The 17,647-nt window shown below is 41.4% G+C and overlaps 1 protein-coding gene across 1 annotated transcript in view; it reads right to left on the bottom strand.

Annotated features, from left to right (window-relative positions):
- Positions 1 to 11,798: 11,798 nt before the first annotated feature.
- The window catches only part of Tmem41b (transmembrane protein 41B), a 31,070-nt gene continuing 25,221 nt past the window's right edge, over positions 11,799 to 17,647 (bottom strand). Inside the window, exons 6-7 of the mRNA XM_052714802.1 lie at positions 16,339 to 16,477; positions 11,799 to 13,723 (exon numbers count right to left, since the gene is read on the bottom strand). Of these exons, the coding sequence (XP_052570762.1) occupies positions 13,554 to 13,723; positions 16,339 to 16,477 (309 nt within the window). The 3' untranslated portion in view covers positions 11,799 to 13,553. The remainder of the gene's footprint in view (positions 13,724 to 16,338; positions 16,478 to 17,647) is intronic.

Here is a 17,647-nt window from a genome sequence, read left to right as displayed (position 1 = left end):
TTTTTTAATGCCAAGATTGGAGATGTAGCTCAGTGATGACCCTGACTCTATATATTTGATAAATAGTTTGCAAATCAGTTCAAAGGCACATGACATTACTTCTCTTCTTCCTCTCTCCAGTCTCACATCTTCCCTGGGATATAAAAGAACAGCAGGGCTACACTCTGAAAGAGCACCTCTAAAAGAGAGGGGAGGAAGAAAATGGTCACAAAAGTTCAGCTCAAGAGCAGAGAGAAAACGAACTGACAGGAAAGGTCTACAGATGCACTCAGAGCTAAACACTGCCTTTTGAGCCAAAATGAAGTTACTGACATATTTTGCACCAAACTAGCGGTATAATTACCTATTTCCAATGTAGAAAGGGTTCCAACAGTGAAAGCTAAGAATAACCCAAATTACTCAGCTACACCATACAGGTTAAAGAAACTAGTTTATGCAAACATGGGAATAGTATACAGATAGAAAACAAGCAAGAAGAGAAATAAAGGGGGAAGAGATTTCAATATGTACTAATGTGGAACATATCAGTGCAAAATATTAGTTAATAAACAAGGTAGGCAAGCTTGGCGACATAGGCTCCTATATCAAACAAATAAATAACAGCAAAAACAAAACGACAACAAACACAGGTGCCAGAGCAATGGCTCTGTGGTTAAGAGTGCCCACAGTTCTTCCAGGGAACCTGAGTTCAGTCTGAGCACCCATTTCGGGTGGCTCACAACCACCTGTGCCTTAGTTACTTTTCTATCACTGTTATAAAACATCTTGACCAAGAGTCAATACATTTAACTGGGCTTATGGTTTCAGAGGGTCAGAGTCCGTGATGGCAGAGCAAAGGTGTGGTGATAGGAAGAGCTGAGAGCTCACATCTTGATTTGCAAGTAGAAGGCAGAGAGAGGTACTCTGGGAATAGCACCATTCTTTTGAAAGCTCAAGGCTGCCCCAGTGGGGTATCTCCTCCAATAAGCCCACACCTCCTGATCCTTCCCAAAGACTTCTACCTCCTGGGGACATTTGAGCCTATGCGGGACATTTTCATTCAAACCACAGCCTGTAACTCAGTTCCAGGAAATCTAATGACCTCTGACTTCCACGGATAACTGCATGCACATGGTATACATAAACTCACACACACACATACATTTTTAAAAAATTAAAGACAAATTAAAAAACAGAGACTGAGCCGGGCAGTGGTGGCGCACGCCTTTAATCCCAGCACTCGGGAGGCAGAGGCAGGCGGATCTCTGTGAGTTCGAGGCCAGCCTGGGCTACCAAGTGAGTTCCAGGACAGGCGGAAAGCTACACAGAGAAACCCTGTCTCGAAAAACCAAAAAAAAAAAAAAAAAAAAAAAAAAAAACAGAGACTGAAGAGATAACTCAGCAGTTAAGTGCACTTGCTGCTCTTGTAGAGGACCAGGGTTCAGTTCCCAACAGCCACATGGCAGCTCCTAACTGTATGTAACTCCAGTTCCAGGAGATCAGTACATATGTGGTACACATACATACATGCAGGCAAACACTTGTGCACATGAAATAAAAACAAATACTGGGGGTTGGGGATTTAGCTCAGTGGTAGAGCGCTTGCCTAGCAAGCACAAGGTCCTGGGTTCAGTCCTCAGCTCAAAAAAAAAAAAAAATACTGTGAAAAAAATTCACTTAGGGAAAAAAAATAAAGGGTTAAGGATATAGTTTAGTCAGAAGACAGCTCTGAATTCAACCCCAGCATCACATAAACTAAGTATTGTGACATAGATCTGTAATTCTAGCCCTCAGGAAGTAGAGCCAGGAAGCTCAGATTAGGAGTTCAAAGCCATCCTTAGCTATATCTGGAGTTTCAGGACAGCCTGAATTTTACGAGATCACACACACACACACACACACAGGCAAAGTACATTGAGTATGATGGTACACACCTATAACCTGGGACAGAGAAGCAGAATTCCAGTTCAAAACTAGCTTGAGCTACATAGCAAGACTCTGCCTCAAAGCAAAGGGCTGAGGTACAGTTCAGTGGTAGCCTAACACACGCAAAGCCCTGGGTTCAATCCTCAGCGCCTAAGAAACGTGTAAAAAAGTTACAAAATTGTACACAGTAGCTGAAACACAGAAGCAACCCAAGTGTCCACTGGCAGATTAATGGACAATGGATAAGCAAAATGTAATATAGACCACAAGAGAATATCATTAAGCCCTTAAAAAGAAGGGAATCAGACTAGGGTGTAGCCCAGTTGGTAGAATGCCTGCTCAGCATGAACCAAGCCCTGCACTCCATCCTCAGCACGGCAGGAATGAGACAGCAGCACAGACATTGTTGTAATTCCAGCACTCGGGGTGTAGATGCAAGAGGATCAGAAGTTCAAAGTTCATTTTTAGCTACATAGGGAGGTAAGGGTCAGGCTAGGCTACACGAGACCCTACTTTTTAAATTATATATATATATATATATATATATATATATATATATATATATATATATATATAATATGTTAGGGTCTGGAGAGATGGGTCAGTAGTTAAAAGCATTTGATCTTGCAGAGGACCAGGGTTCAGTTCCCAGCATCCACACAGTTGCTCACAATCAGCTGTAAACTCCAGTTCCAGAAGATCCAACCCCTTCTTCTGGCCTTTGTGGGCACTGTGCACACAATGTACATAGACATACATGCAGACAAAACATCCTGTCTTAGTTAGCATCTCTATTGCTTCAATGAAATGACCAAAAAGCAACTTGGGGAGGAAAGGGTTTATTTGGCTTATGCTTCCATATCACTGCTAGGAAGTCAGGACAGGAATTCAAGCAGGGCAGGAACCTGGAAGCAGGAGCTGATGCAGAGGCCATGGAGCGGGGCTACTTACAGGCTTGCTTCACATGGCTTGCTCAGCCTGCTTTCTTATAGAACCAGGACCACCAGCCCAGGGATGGCACCACCCACAATGAGCTGTGACCTCCTCCATCAATCCTAATTAAGAAAATGCCCTACAGGTTTGCCTGCAGCCTGATTGTGGAGGCAGTTCTTAATTGGGGTTGCCTCCTCTCAGATGACTTTAGCTTATGTCAGGTTGACATAAAACTAGACAGTACATACCCATACACATAGAATTTAAAGAAAAAAATTTTGTGGTTTTTCAAGACAGGGTTCGCTGTGTAGCCCTGGCTGCCCTGGAACTAGCTCTGTAGACCAGGATAGCTTTGAACTCATAAAGATCTGCCTCCCTCTGCCTCCCACGTGCTGGAATTAAAGGCATGTGCTACTGCCACCTGGCTTAAAAATCAAAATTTTTAAAAATCTAAAAACAAAAATAAAGTATTTGCTTTGCTCAATGAAAAGTTCTACTGTGTAAACAAAGGAACCCACTGATCCTTCACCAATACAGTTTGTTCTTTTATTTCTATTATTTGTTTTGAGACACAGTCTCACTACATTGCCCAGGCTGTTAGGCCACGGTCTCTGGAGTGTTAGGGTTATAAGCTTGTGTCGCCATGCTCGATAATCATAGCCATCTCTGATTGCTTTTACCTAACAGGTCACAACTATTTCACTCTCTCACGCCCTCCAGCCCCACCTTGCTTAGAAACAGGACTCCTCCCGTCTCTCAACAACTCACTTTCTAAAAGAATTGAAAATCAGGCCACACTCCCAGAACGTGCTCGGCACAGAGTTAAGCAGCTATGCTATTTTATGGCTTTATAGTTCCTAAATGATGGCCTTAACCAGGGCCTGGTTCCTCCGTGTTCTTTTGTTACATATGTAATCCTAAATCTCATGGCGAAAAATTTCTTGTGAGCCCCAGAAGATGTATACAGTCAGATATTTTCATTTGTTCACTGATTTCTCTGAAGCCTCTTTTGGGGGAGGCTTTCTCTGTCATCCTTATTATGGCAGCTCTATCTCTATCATTTTTATTCTTACTTTGAACTGAACCTCTTAATGAAACTCCTCTCGAGGTTGTTTTTTGTTTTTTTTTTTTTTTTTGTTTTGTTTTGTTTTGTTTTGTTTTTTTCTTCGAGACAGGGTTTCTCTGTGTAGTTTTGGTGCCTGTCCTGGAGCTCGCTCTATAGACCAGGCTGGCCTCGAACTCACAGAGACCCACCTGGCTCTGCCTCCCGAGTGCTGAGATTAAAGGCGTGCACCACCACCACTCAGCTCAAGGTTTTTCAAAAAGATTTATTTTGTGAGTGTTTTGTCTGCATATATGTGTACTGCATGTGTTCCTAGTGCCTGCAGGGGTCAGAAGAGAGCGTTGGAGTCCTTGGAACTGGAATTATAGATGAAGCTCAGGCTTGTCTGGAACTAGCTATGTAGACCAGGCTGGCCTTAAAATCTGAGATCCACCTGCTTCTGTCTCCTAAGTGCTGGGGTTAAAGGCATGTGCCACCATGCTTGGTCACCTCTCCCAGTTTTAAAGGAAAGTTTCTCTTTATGGTTAAAGCCTCTGTTAAGCTATTTCTGATATGTTATTCCCATGTATGCATATGTCTGAAGAAGCCAGAAGAGGATATTGGATTGCCTGGAGCTGGCGTTCCTGAGCCACCTGACTTGAAGCTCTGAGTAGGAGCCCACCTCCTGGAAGAGCAGAAAGCACTCCTAACTAATGAGCGGTCTCTCTAGCCCTACTGTTTTTTTTCTAATGGTCTCCTACCTCACAGCCTGGTCACATTCTAGGTGGAGGTGCTTCACTTAACAAAGCTGATTCCTGGAGGGCAATTATGTGTCAGCTCCTTTTCTGACCATCAACCACCTCTGCTGCATTTATATTTAACAGGCATCACCTTTCAGCCATGTAACTAACAACAACAAAGAAGCCTCCAAAATCAGTCAGCCTCAGCCCATATCTGAAGCTGCAAATGAGGAAGGATGAAGTTGAGGAACAGAAGCAAATGTTGATAATGTCCCCAAGAGTTGCAACCTTCCCTAAGGTAGTGTGTGAACATGTGAATGTGTTTGTGTAAGTATAAGTCTGAGTTCTTTCTGTATGGGTGACTGATCTGGTACAGGACTGATCTTGTATGTAGATGCATACATATATAAATGTGTTTGCATGAGTGCGTTGTGTGTGTGTGTGTGTGTGTGTGTGTGTGTGTGTGTGTGTGTGTGTGTAGATTGATGTAGGGTGGGGTAGTCAGACCCAGAAAGCAGAGGAGTATCTTTGATTCTCCAAGCCCAGGAGACATTGAATGATCGCTTCTCTCAGGCCCTCTCCCTTCCCCCCATGTCCCATTGGACTACAAAGCTTTTCAGAATCAGAGCAGATGGCCTCTTGTGTGCTGCACCCAGCCTTTTCCCTTAGACTGTGAACACAGTGGCACTGTTATTCTCATCAGCTTGGGGCCAAGAGCTTCCTGGGAAAGGCCGGATGGCCCTAGTGAGGGAGAAATGAAAGGCCCTTGGATCAGATCCCAAAGGGGAGATATATTTAGCTGTCGCTGAGCTCTGAAAGATTTTTGTTTTGTTTTGAGACAGGGTCTCAGTATGTGTATGTGGCTGGCCTATATATATATATATATATATAGCCCAGGCTGATTTCAAACTCATAGCTAGATTTCAAACTCATAGCTACCTACTTGTCTCTGTCTCCAGAGTGCTGGGATTTAAAGACCTATGGCGGCCGGGCGGTGGTGGCTCACGCCTTTAATCCTAGCACTTGGGAGGCAGAGTCAGGCGGATCTCTGTGAGTTCGAGGCCAGCCTGGACTACCAAGTGAGTTCCAGGAAAGGCGCAAAGCTACACAGAGAAACCCTGTCTCGAAAAACCAAAAAAAAAAAATAATAATAAAAAAAAATAAAAAATAAAGACCTATGGCATCACATCCCATTTCTGAAAGATTTTGAGACGGGGTGCTGGAACTGTCATCTATCTTGATTGTAATGGTGGTTACATTATGGTGCATGATTGACAAAACTGAGAACTCCCACTAAAAATAGTAAATTTCACTAATGTGAAAATATATACAACTTATAATTGACTATTTTGGGATTTGTTGTGTGGTCTTTTCAGATAGGGTTTCGTGTAGTCCAGGCTGACTTCAAACTCAATCACGTTGTAAATTAGTATTTGTGACTCTGGCTCCTAACACCCTGAAAGTAACACAGGCTGCCTACTAACTTTAGTACAGACTTCCATCCGATAGGTCTCATTGTGGGCACCATTAATTTGCATAGTTATTATGACAGTCTTCCAACAGGTGGCAGTAAAGTATCTGGAGCTGCATCTTTTTATCCTGCTGGTATGCGGTACCAGCAGGGCTCCTGGATATTTGCCAGCATGTGGCTGGTAGACAGCAGAATACAGATTTGCAGAGCTAAAGTCAACATCTGTTATGCTCTTCCATTACGGCTTTCTTTGTGTTTCTGCTCCATTCTCCTCTCACCTTTGACCCTCATCATCTGGTTGCGAGCACAGTGCTGGATATGGTCAGTGGGCAGGCAGTATCTATACCTACCTCTTCTATGCCCAAGGCCACGGGCAACACCATTCCACTCACATACTGTGCTTAGAAGGGTCACGTGTTGCGGAATATTTGTTTACATTGTGAAGATGTGTCTTTGCCAAGGCACCTTCTGATTGGTTTAATAAAGAACTGAATGACCAATAGCCAGGCAGAAAGAGGTTAGGTGGAACTTTCTGGGGACAGAGAGGACTCTGGGAAGAAAAAAGGCGGAGTTGCCAGCCAGCCACAGAGGAAGCTGGATGGGCAGTATAGATAAAGGTAACCAAGTAAAAGAACAAAGATTAAAAGATAGGGGTTAGGGTGTGTGTGGGGGGTGGGGAGGGTGCACGCCTTTAATCTCAGCACTCGGGAGGCAGAGCCAGGCGGATCTCTGTGAGTTCGAGGCCGGCCTGGTCTCCAAAGCGAGTTCCAGGAAAAGGCCAAGCTTTCATAAATAATATGCCTCTGTGTTGTTATTTGTGAACTGGTGGCCAAAAGAAAAATCCGTCTAAAGTCACACATTTGGTTTAATGTTTTGCCGTGACCTTATAATGCTAATTTAAAAAAAAAAATTGTGATGTATGATGAGAAAGACTCGTGCACAGAAACTGAAGGTCTGTGAGTCATGAGTGCTTACCTTTTTTTTTTCCTGCTTTCATTCCTTTAAAACATTTATAAAACTATCTGAGCAGAGAATTCCAGTACCAGTGTGATATATAAGCCAGTACAGGTTGAGCATCTATATCCTCAACTGGAATATTGAAAATCTGACAAGGAATGCCTGCCAGTCTGTTAAGGGCTGGGGCATAGCTCATTGGCACAGTGTAGATTAGGCTGAGCTCAAATTTACTATGTAACTAAATGCTAGGATTATAGGCAGGTACCATCAGGACAGATTTTTGTAGTGCTGAGAATTAAACCCATGGTTCTGTGTATGCCAAGCAAGCACTCTATCAACTGAGCTACAGTCCAACCCTTCACTTACTGTGACTCTTTCTTTAGTTCTTATTCCCTGTAATACTTCCTTATTCAGCATTATTTAAAAGAGATTGTTGGTATATTGGGAGGTACAGAGAGAAGGATCACAAATTCTAGGTTATTCTCAGCAACAGAGTAAACTCTAGGCTAGTCCGGGTTAGAGAAGGGGGGGAGTGTCTCACTATAGCTGTGGTGGTATGAACTTGGTATGTAGACCAGGTTGGCCTCAATTCAGAGATCCACCTGTATGTCTCCTGAGAGCTGGAGATACCACCCCAACCCCCACCCTGGCTCACCCAGTTTTCTTGCACCACTCAGGGATCCAGCTCACTAAGCCTTCTCCCCAGCACCTATTTATTCTTTAGACAGGATGTTATTTTGTCGTCCAGCTGGTCTGAAACTCACAAACCTTCTGCCTAAGTTTTCAGGATTGCAGACATGTACCATCATGTTTTAAAAACTTAATACTTGTTTTTGTGTCGATATAGGTGTCCCTTGGAGCAGGAGTTACAGGTGTTCACAGGACATAGCTGCTGGAATCCGAACTCTAGTACTCAATTGAGTATCTGTTGAGCTCTCTCCAACCCACAATGATTTAAGATTTATTATGTGTATATTTTGCCTTCATGTGTACATATGTGCACCACGTGTGTGTCTGGTGCCCACTGAGGTCAGAAGAGGGCATTGGATCCTCCGGAACTGAAGTTACAGATGGTTGTGGGCCACCATGTGGGTGTTGGGAATCAAACCGTCCTCTGCAAGAGAAACAAGAGCTCTTGACCCGAGTCATTTTGCCAGCCGATATATTTTTAAAACCACCTAAAATTGCTACCTTAAGTCCTTTTTCGATTAATAGATCTGGAATAAAGTCGTTCAAAATCAACTTCAAAATGTCACACAACAGACTGTCCCACTATAACACTACCAGTAATGATGGACTAAGTTGTTACCTGTGGTCAATTTAAAAGGCACAACTCAGCCGGGCGGTGATGGTGCACACCATTAATCCCAGTGCTCAGGAGGCAGAGGCCAGCCTGGTCTACAGAGCAAGTTCCAGGACAGCCAGGACTGTTATATAGAGAAATCTTGTCTCAGAAAAACAAAAACAAACAAAAAAGACCACAGCACAAACCTTGTAAGCATTCAAATCTTTATTTAAAATAGACAAACGTGGAGTTTTGAAGACATGAACTCTCCTCCACTGTTCCAACTCAGATCTCTGGGCTTCGTGTTCAGAATGTTTTCAACAACACTTCTGTCAGTAGAACATTGAGAATTTGGGGCTCAGCAATGCCACTAGGCTTCAGATGGAGAAACAGAATAGTTCTCTCTGAAGTCACTAGGTCCATATCCGATAGCCTTCCTGTCTACTATCATGCAAATCACCCCCACTGATTCCTTTACTTTTTTCTCTTGCACGACTGGGGATTGAACCTAGGGCCGCACCATGCATGCCACACAAGTACACTACTCCTGGGCTATATAGTCCCAGCTACTCTTCCTTTTCTTCGTATATCAGTTTGTGTAGACCAGACCAACCTTACTTCTCATGGATCTGTCTAGTTTCCATCCTCAAGGAGATCATGGTTACCTGAGACAGAAGAGCCATCTTGCCAGCCCCTGTATGTTTTTCAGATAGGTTCTTGCTATTAGCCTAGGCTGGCCTTGAACTCAATGTGTCTCTCCAGTCACAGCTAGTATTACAGGTGAGTATCACACCTGGTCTCTAATTTCTACTCTTCAATCCTATGCTTTCCAGAGGTTGAACCCAGAAGCCTCAGACATGCCAGACAAGTACTTTACTATTGAGCCTATCTCAAGCCAAGAGATTATGAGACAGTAGAGGAAATGAATTTTGAGTTTTGAAGATAGGGTTTCATTATGTAGCTTAGACTGGCCTTGAATTTCTATTCCTTTTATCTCTAGAGTGCTGCCATACCCAGCTCCTCTTTTATAGTTTTGGGGGGGGGGGTTTGTGTGTTTTTGGTTTTGGTTTTTCAATGCGGGGTTTCTCTGTGTAGCTTTGGAGCCTGTTCTGGAACTCACCCTGTAGACCAGGCTGGCCTCGAACTCCCAGAGATCCATCTGCCTCTCTCTGCCTCCCAAGTGCTGGGATTAAAGGTATGTGCCACCACATTCCAGCTTTATGTTTTCTCTTAATTTTACTTTCTTTTTAAAAACTAGTTCATTAGCCGGGCGGTGGTGGCGCACGCCTTTAATCCCAGCACTCGGGAGGCAGAGACAGGCGGATCTCTGTGAGTTCGAGGCCAGCCTGGGCTACCAAGTGAGTTCCAGGAAAGGCGCAAAGCTACACAGAGAAACCCTGTCTCGAAAAACCAAAAAAAAAAAAAAAAAAACTAGTTCATTAAAGGACATTTGGATTGCTTTCATTTTTGGTTTAGTTATGAACAGTTGCTAAAAGGAGAAACTGGATCATGCATTCAAGCATCACTGGTGGGGAAGTTATTTCCAATTTTTTAAATATATAATTTATTTTTATGTTATGTGCATTGGTATTTTGCCTGCATGTATGTCTGTGTGAGGGTGTCAGGAGCCCTGAAACTGGAATTACAGACAGGTGTGAGCCACTACCATGTGGGTGCTGGAAACTGAACCCGGGTCCTCTGGAAGGGCAGTCGGTGCTCTTAACCACTGAGCCATCTCTCCAACTCCAAATTTTTTTTGTTTTTAATTAGGCTAGAACTCAGAGATCTACCTGCCTCTGCCTCTTAGATTAAAAGTGTGTGCATAGCCGGGCGGTGGTGGCGCACGCCTTTAATCCCAGCACTCGGGAGGCAGAGCCAGGCGGATCTCTGTGAGTTCGAGGCCAGCCTGGACTACCAAGTGAGTTCCAGGAAAGGCGCAAAGCTACACAGAGAAACCCTGTCTCGAAAAACCAAAAAAAAAAAAAAAAAAAAAAAAAAAGTGTGTGCAACCACATGTAATCCTAATCTTTTTATTTTGAGACAATCCTAATAGATTTATATGTAGTTCTAAGAAATAAGAGAAATCTTATGCACCCACTTTCATCCAAAGGCAACATCTCACAAAGATACACACTGACATCAATACCAAGACCCATAGCAGTCTAGTCCCCTGGTCCCCGTTCTCAAGGTTTCATGAAGAATTATATTAAAAATATACCATTTATATACTTTGTTTTTTGAGACAAGGACTAGCCCAATTAACCTTGAACTTGTTAGGAAGCCAAAGATGACCTTGAACTTCTGGTCCTTTTGCTGGACTTACAGTGCCTAGGTTACAGGTGTGCACCACTGTGCCAGATTTATGAGGTGCTAGCTAAGGTAGGGGTGGAGAGGTTGAACCTAGGGCTTCAAATATACTAGGTAAACACCAACTAACCTACGTCCTAGCCCTTATGCTCTTTGTTCTTAATGGTAAAATGTATGTTAGAATCTTTGAGGGAACCACAAATAAAGCTTAGGGGCAGAATGCTTGCCTACCATGCACAAAGACCTGGGTTCAATTACCAAGTTTGAAAAAAAAAAAAAATCAGGCAGTGGTTCTGCATGCTTTTGATCCCAACACTAGGGAGGCAGAGGCAGGTGGATCTCGGGGCTGGAGGCCAGCCTGGCCTACAGAGTGAGTTCCAGGACAGCCAGGGCTATGGAGAAACCCAGTCTTGAAAAAACAAAACAAAACAAACAAAAATCAAAACAATTCTTTTAATCAAGAAATGTTATTTGTTAAGAAATGTATATACTCTGATGAAATGAATCTAGAGCACGACACTGGTATTTCTCAGTGTAATCTACATTTAGTTTACATTTATTAAGCATCACAGATTGGACTTACGTTTGGCATTATGCCAAATCTGTGCTCTATGAACACTGGTGACACACTGTATTTGGGGTAAAACCTATTACTTCCAGGCTGTGTTTTCCTGAGACAAGATCTCAGATCTCAGATATCCAAGCTGTCCATGAACTCTATCTCTTATCTTCCTGCCTCAGCCTTCCAAGCACTGGACATGAGTCACCATGCTTGGTCTAAGTTCTCTCTCTTTTAAAGATTTATTTATTATGTATACAGTGTTCTGTCTGCATATATACCTGCATGTCTGAAGGGCATATCAGGACCCATTATAGATGGTTGTGAGCCACCATGTGGTTGCTGGAAATTGAACTCAGGACCTCTGAAAGAGCAGTCAGCGCTCTTAACTGCTGAGCCTCCCTAAGTTTTTTTCTTGACAGTCAAGAGTGAAATGTTAAAACAATGGTTACTCTCTCCAGGTAGAAGAAAATATATCCAACTAAACTGGCAGCTCCTGTTGTATGTAGGAAAAAAATATAGCAAAGGAAAAGAATTTATACACTAGAGGATGGAGGGAATATTCTCAGAATAGACTAAACACCATACACAAACCAAAATAAACAGGAGGGTTTCCCCCAAACCCAAGCTTTTATTTATTTATTTATAAAGGCCTGATAAAAAATTTACATACACATATATGTGTGTATACAAGTATGTGTGTGTGTTTGTATAGTCCAGGTTGGCCTCAAACTCACTATGTAGCCAAGGTTAACTCTAAACCTCTATTTCCAAAGACTTGGGATTGCAAGCATGTTACCATGTCAAGCTTCAATGATATTTATCCAATAATATTAGTAAACCTTTGTCCCAAACAGCTATGTGTTTAATTTATTTATAAAAATAACAAAAGCTTTATCACTTGGTCTCTGGTTATTAAGAAAGAACTTTGCTAGACATAACAATTTCACACAAAAGGACACAAGACTACACTATCGATCAATATTATTTTCCTTGTATTTGTAATATATCCACATGTTAACACTGTGACAGAAAAAGATTAGTCCATATTATGCAGGAAAAATGGACTTCGATGATCAGACTATGAAGATAAAAACACAAGGACTTCCCACACTGCTAAAGCAATTGTTCAACACACCAACTGCATCTTGGAGTGCTTCAGGTCACTCTGTCCTGACAAGGAATGAAGGGCATACCCACTCAGACAAAATGAGTCTCCCAAGGAATGGTAGAGCCGCTAATCACCATGTAAAAATTGTTTCACTTCTGGAGGTGAGAAAGCTCTACAGTTGGGAAAGCGTACTAATCAAGTGCTGTCCCAAACAGGAAGTCATCAGAGAACAGGCAACAAAGCAATCGTAGATTTATCATGCATAAAAGGTAACTACACAATATACTCTTTAATGAGCAGACATATTAATGAGGCAAAATTTACAGTCATTGGAACAAATAAACTAGAGTTAACCACTGTTTCTGCCAGATGTTTTAGTATAAAATAATTAATGTCTAAAAACTATATGCTTCGAGTATTTACTTTTAGAACCCCTTCAAGATAATAAAGACACTGTAACAAAATATTATTATCTGAATATACATTATCAACACCAATATGATACAAGCATATAATTCTCATTTTATATATGTACGGTGGAAATACTGTAAAGCCTAGAAAAAGGATGAAAACAGACTGGCCAGAATTTAAATTATTATACTTATCCATGATAAAAATCTATAAGGAAAACTTTAATAACTCATCCTTGCTACATTCACTGGCCTATGGAAAGTGCTGTCTGAAGAGAAAGAAAATAAAACCTCCTGTTTGCTTCAAGTATTCAGTTTATGCTCTGAATTTTTCTATTGTTTGATTTCACTGTTCCTTATTTTACTTTAATATAGGGTCTTGTGGCATTGCTCAAGCTGGTCTCAAACTAGCAATCCTCTGGCCTTAGTCTCCTGAGCAGCTGGGATTACATGTATGTGCCACTGTACCCAAGTTCACTATTTTAGTTATTAGTCAGACAGAAAAGAAAATAAACCCAAACACTCAATTCAATGAATCGTTTAGAGTAAGAATTCCAAACCAAGTCACATGAATGCTATCTCAGAGCTACTCTTGGTATAGTAATGGATAACATAAATCTGACGACAGCACTTCTCATATATCACAATTTCTGTTCTCCCTTGCCACATAAATATATTGTTTTAACTGTCTCCTGGGACATTTTACTTTACAAATCCTTCTTTCAGTTACTGAAGAGGTGATTTCAAAACATAACACAGATACACCTGCTAATCCTGAGATGATGATGGTGGTGGTAGTAGTGGTGGTGGTGGTAAACAAAAACCCATGATTTTTATTCAAATTTCTGTTTTAGTTTTTTCTGGAAGATGGCTGGTAGAATAGAGAGAAGAGCCAAAACCATTAGAATAAATACTGAGTTCCAGGAAACAGCTTCCCCCGCTGTCGTAAGCTGATACAGAGTTGTTCCTGCCTTAATTGCTACAAAAGAGGGAGGTGCAACACCTAAAATAAAAACCAAAAGACAGTGAGTGAGTGGCACTGGGAGCCTGTCAAATAAAGTAAAACCACCATTTTTTCCCATATTTTTTCTTGTGTATCGTTTTGCTCACATGTATGTAAGTGTATGCAGTGCCCACGGAGGCCAGAAGAGGGCATCAGATCCCTAGATCTAGAGTCACAGACAGATATGAGCCTCCATATGGGTACTGGGAACTGAACCCAGGTCCTCTATAAGAGCAAGGAGTACTCTTAAGCATTGAACCAAAACTCCAGACTCCCCAAATCACTTTTAAAAATTAAATTTCTATGTGCAATATGCTATTTGCATTTTGAAGAAAGGATTGAGAATTTAATCCTTTAATTAGCACACTGGAGGCCCCAGCTCAATCCCAGCACGCACTAGCATTCACATGGATAACATTTTGAAATGACAAAATTATCTTGATACATAGACTGAAGTACAACATAGAAATAAAATTAATTTCAGTTGTTACTTTTTCTCATGTCCCTAGATGGCTCACCCAGTTCCAATAGCTCTGTGCTAGTAAAATGAAATCTTTGTTATATGCACCAAGATCAAATCTCTCCCTGTTGTTCACTCAATTCAAAAAGTGCGCCTTTTCATATTGAGAAGAACAAGAAGGGCTAGTGAGATGGCGCAGTGGGTAGAAAACTTCAAGCTTTGTAAGTGTAGTCCCCTAAGAGTAATTCAGTTTTTCATAGGCACCTCCTCAGGATAATGAAAAATCTTAAAGCCAGAATATTTGAGAAGGCAAATGAAAACAAAATACAAAATCAGGTCATCCACAGAATAACTTCACAACTTTAGCATGTTTTAAAAGTCAGTCAGCCCTGTAATTCCAACTACTACTAGGGAGGCTGAAGCAGGAAAGCCATTAGAGATCAAGCTTTGCCTAAGCAATCTGTCTCAAAGTAAAAAATGGGAGGAAAAAGAAAGATGGCTGGGGATCTAACTCAATGGCAGAGTATTTGCCTCACATGCATGAAGCTCTAGGTTCAAACCCACGTACTGCCAGCACCCCCAACGCCCTACAAAAAATTAGGTTGAACATATGTAGAACAGACTTCCTGGGTTCAAGCTCTACCTCCAAATCAAACACAAAAAATAGAAGTTGGGAAGATACACAGTCTGGGTAGACACAGCAGTTTATAACACAAAGTAAATGCAAGGGGTTGGAAAGATGGCTCAGTGGTTAAGAATGCCAACTGCTCTTGCAGAAGATCAGGGTTCGGTTCCCAACACCCATGCTGGGTAGTTCACAAATGCCTAGAACTCCAGCTACATTGAGATCTGATGCCTCTGACCTCTACAGGTACCTACGCTCACATGCATATTCTCACTCAGACACATAATTAAAAAAAAAATCAAAACTCGTAAGTATTAAACTTTAACAGATATTCAATACATGAAAAACCCCACATGCTAAATCCAAGCAATTTAAACTGCAAAAAAAAACAAAAACAAAAAAAACCAGTAGTCTTTCTAAATAAAGGCAGAATTCACAAAATTAAGGGTTTTGAGTGTTTTTTTTTTTTTGGGCAGTTATGGGAATCAAGGCCAGGACCTTGTGTATCGTAGTTAGGCAAGCACTCAACTCCCCTAAATGAATTGTTATGTCCACTTATTAATTTCAAAATCTGGTATCAATTCCTTGATGTCTATTGATCTTGCTTTTTCCTAGACTTCTGGTAATACCTGTAATAAATTGGATTTCAATATTTGAATAGAACGCAAAGGAAAAAAGTTCAAAAACAGAAACTAAATGTTTCTGTCTACTGAGATAGGCAGTGGGGTTTTAAAAAAGTTCAGGCTGGGTGGTGGTGGCGCACACCTTTAAACCCAGCACTTGGGAGGCAGAGGCAGGTGGATCTCAGTGAGCTGGAGGCCAGCCTGGTCTATATATAGAGCGAGTGCTAGGAGTGTTACACAGAGAAATCCTGTCTCGAAAAACCAGGAAAAAAATGTTCAGGCTGGGGAACAGTGAAGTTTGTGCAGAAAAGTACTAAGAAAAAGTTGCCTTTGGCCAGTTACTAGTCATCACTCACTAAGCCCTTTGGAAGGCCAGAGGACACCTGAAGCCTGGGATGCTCACAAGGCAGCATGCAATCCAGGCTCATGAGAGGAGCTTTCAGCCAATAAAGCTCATGGCCCTGAGAGCCGGTCATCTCTGATCTAACTGGATCCAGCTGGCAAAGAAAGAAAGGGCCAATGGGCCAGAATTGGGGTGGATATAAAAAGTCTCCTTGGGCTAAGGATGTGGTTGGTGGCACAGAGCTGCTGGCTTGGCATACACAAGCCCCACATTTGAGCCCTAGTGTCACACACACACACACACACACACACACACACACACACACACAAAAGGTGGTGAGGGGTTCTGCTTAATCTCAGGTTACTAAAATAATATCTAGTAGAAAGTGCTCACTCTTTACAGAGGTAACACATTACAATACACTGAACAAGCTATTTATCTAGGCCAGGCTTTGTGCCCAAGAGTTATATATGGTACTGATGATTTTGCACATAACAGGCAATCTAGGCCAGCTGGACAGTTGGACATGTACACGATGAGCTGTCACACAGCATGAAGTCTTACCTAGAAAAGTGCCAATAAAAAACACTTTCAATGGTACATTTATCACAGGAGATGTAATATTAATAAACCAGTTAGGCAGAAATGGTGTGATTCTCAAAAATATGATGTAGTTAATGAGATGTTCTCTATGACGCTCTACCTGTCATAAGAAAAGAACAGGTAAAAGTTAAGACCAATATTGAAAGTAAGTTGCTTAATATAAAATACCTTAAATTCTCATCCGTGATATGTCACAATTTACCTAAGAGAAACAATATGTGTTTTTCTGGGTATGTAACTCAGTGATATAGCATCTGCCTACCATGTTCAAAGCCCAGGGTTAAATACCCAGAACCATACACACACATACACAAAGTTAAAAAAATTTTTCCTTCACCTTTACATTGGTTCCAGGGATCAAATTCAGTTGTTAGGCTTTTGGGGCCATGATGTTGCAGACTGAGGCATCTTATCAGCCCCAATTTTAGTTCATTTGTTTTTTTAAAATTATTTATTTATTATGTATACAGAAGAGGGTGCCAGATCTCATTGCAGATGGTTGTGAGCCACCATGTGGGTGCTGGGAATTGAACTCAGGACCTCTGGAAGAGTAGTCAGTGCTCTTAACCTCTGAGCCATCTCTCAAGCCCCAATTTTAGTTTTTATGGTTATGGGAGAGGGAGTGATCCTAGAGATCATGCTAGCCTCCAGTTTCCAATTTTAAAAAATTTTCACATAATCTTCATCTTATGCTATTATATGAGTGAATTAAATAAGTAAACAGAAAATTTTCATTAAATATAAATACTAATTACTTGTATTTCTGTATAACTTACGCAGAAGTAAGTGATATTACTTATACAAGTATATTTCTTCTGATATTACAGATTCAATGTGTAAACTAAAAGTCTAGTCATTGAATTTCAGATGTTTTACAAATACGTGACCACAAACTGAAGTAAAATACAAAATTTTCCTTTCTTCTCTTTTTTTAGAGGGGGTGAGGAAGGATGATCTCTGTATTTCCTATATGAGACGCAATTATTTCTTCTGATCTTTTTATAAAAATAGAATTCTCAGCCGGGCGGTGGTGGCACACACCTGTAATCCCATCACTCGGGAGGCAGAGGCAGGCAGAGCTCTGTGAGTTCGAGGCCAGCCTGGTCTACAGAGCTAGTCCAGGACAGGCTCCAAAGCTACAGAGAAACCCTGTCTCGAAAAACAAAAAAAATAAAAAATAAATTCTCTTGTTATGGTTTAAAAGTAAAACGTCCCCCCAACAACTATAACATGTGTTGAAGCCTAGGTCTCTAGTTGGTGGAAATATAAA

This window comes from Peromyscus californicus, unplaced genomic scaffold (assembly GCF_007827085.1).
Source record: "Peromyscus californicus insignis strain IS unplaced genomic scaffold, ASM782708v3 Scaffold_4__1_contigs__length_199733344, whole genome shotgun sequence".
NCBI classification, from domain to species: domain Eukaryota; kingdom Metazoa; phylum Chordata; class Mammalia; order Rodentia; family Cricetidae; genus Peromyscus; species Peromyscus californicus.
The sequence above is the reverse complement of the archived record's forward strand: the minus strand, read 5'-3'. Positions and strand labels throughout refer to the sequence as shown.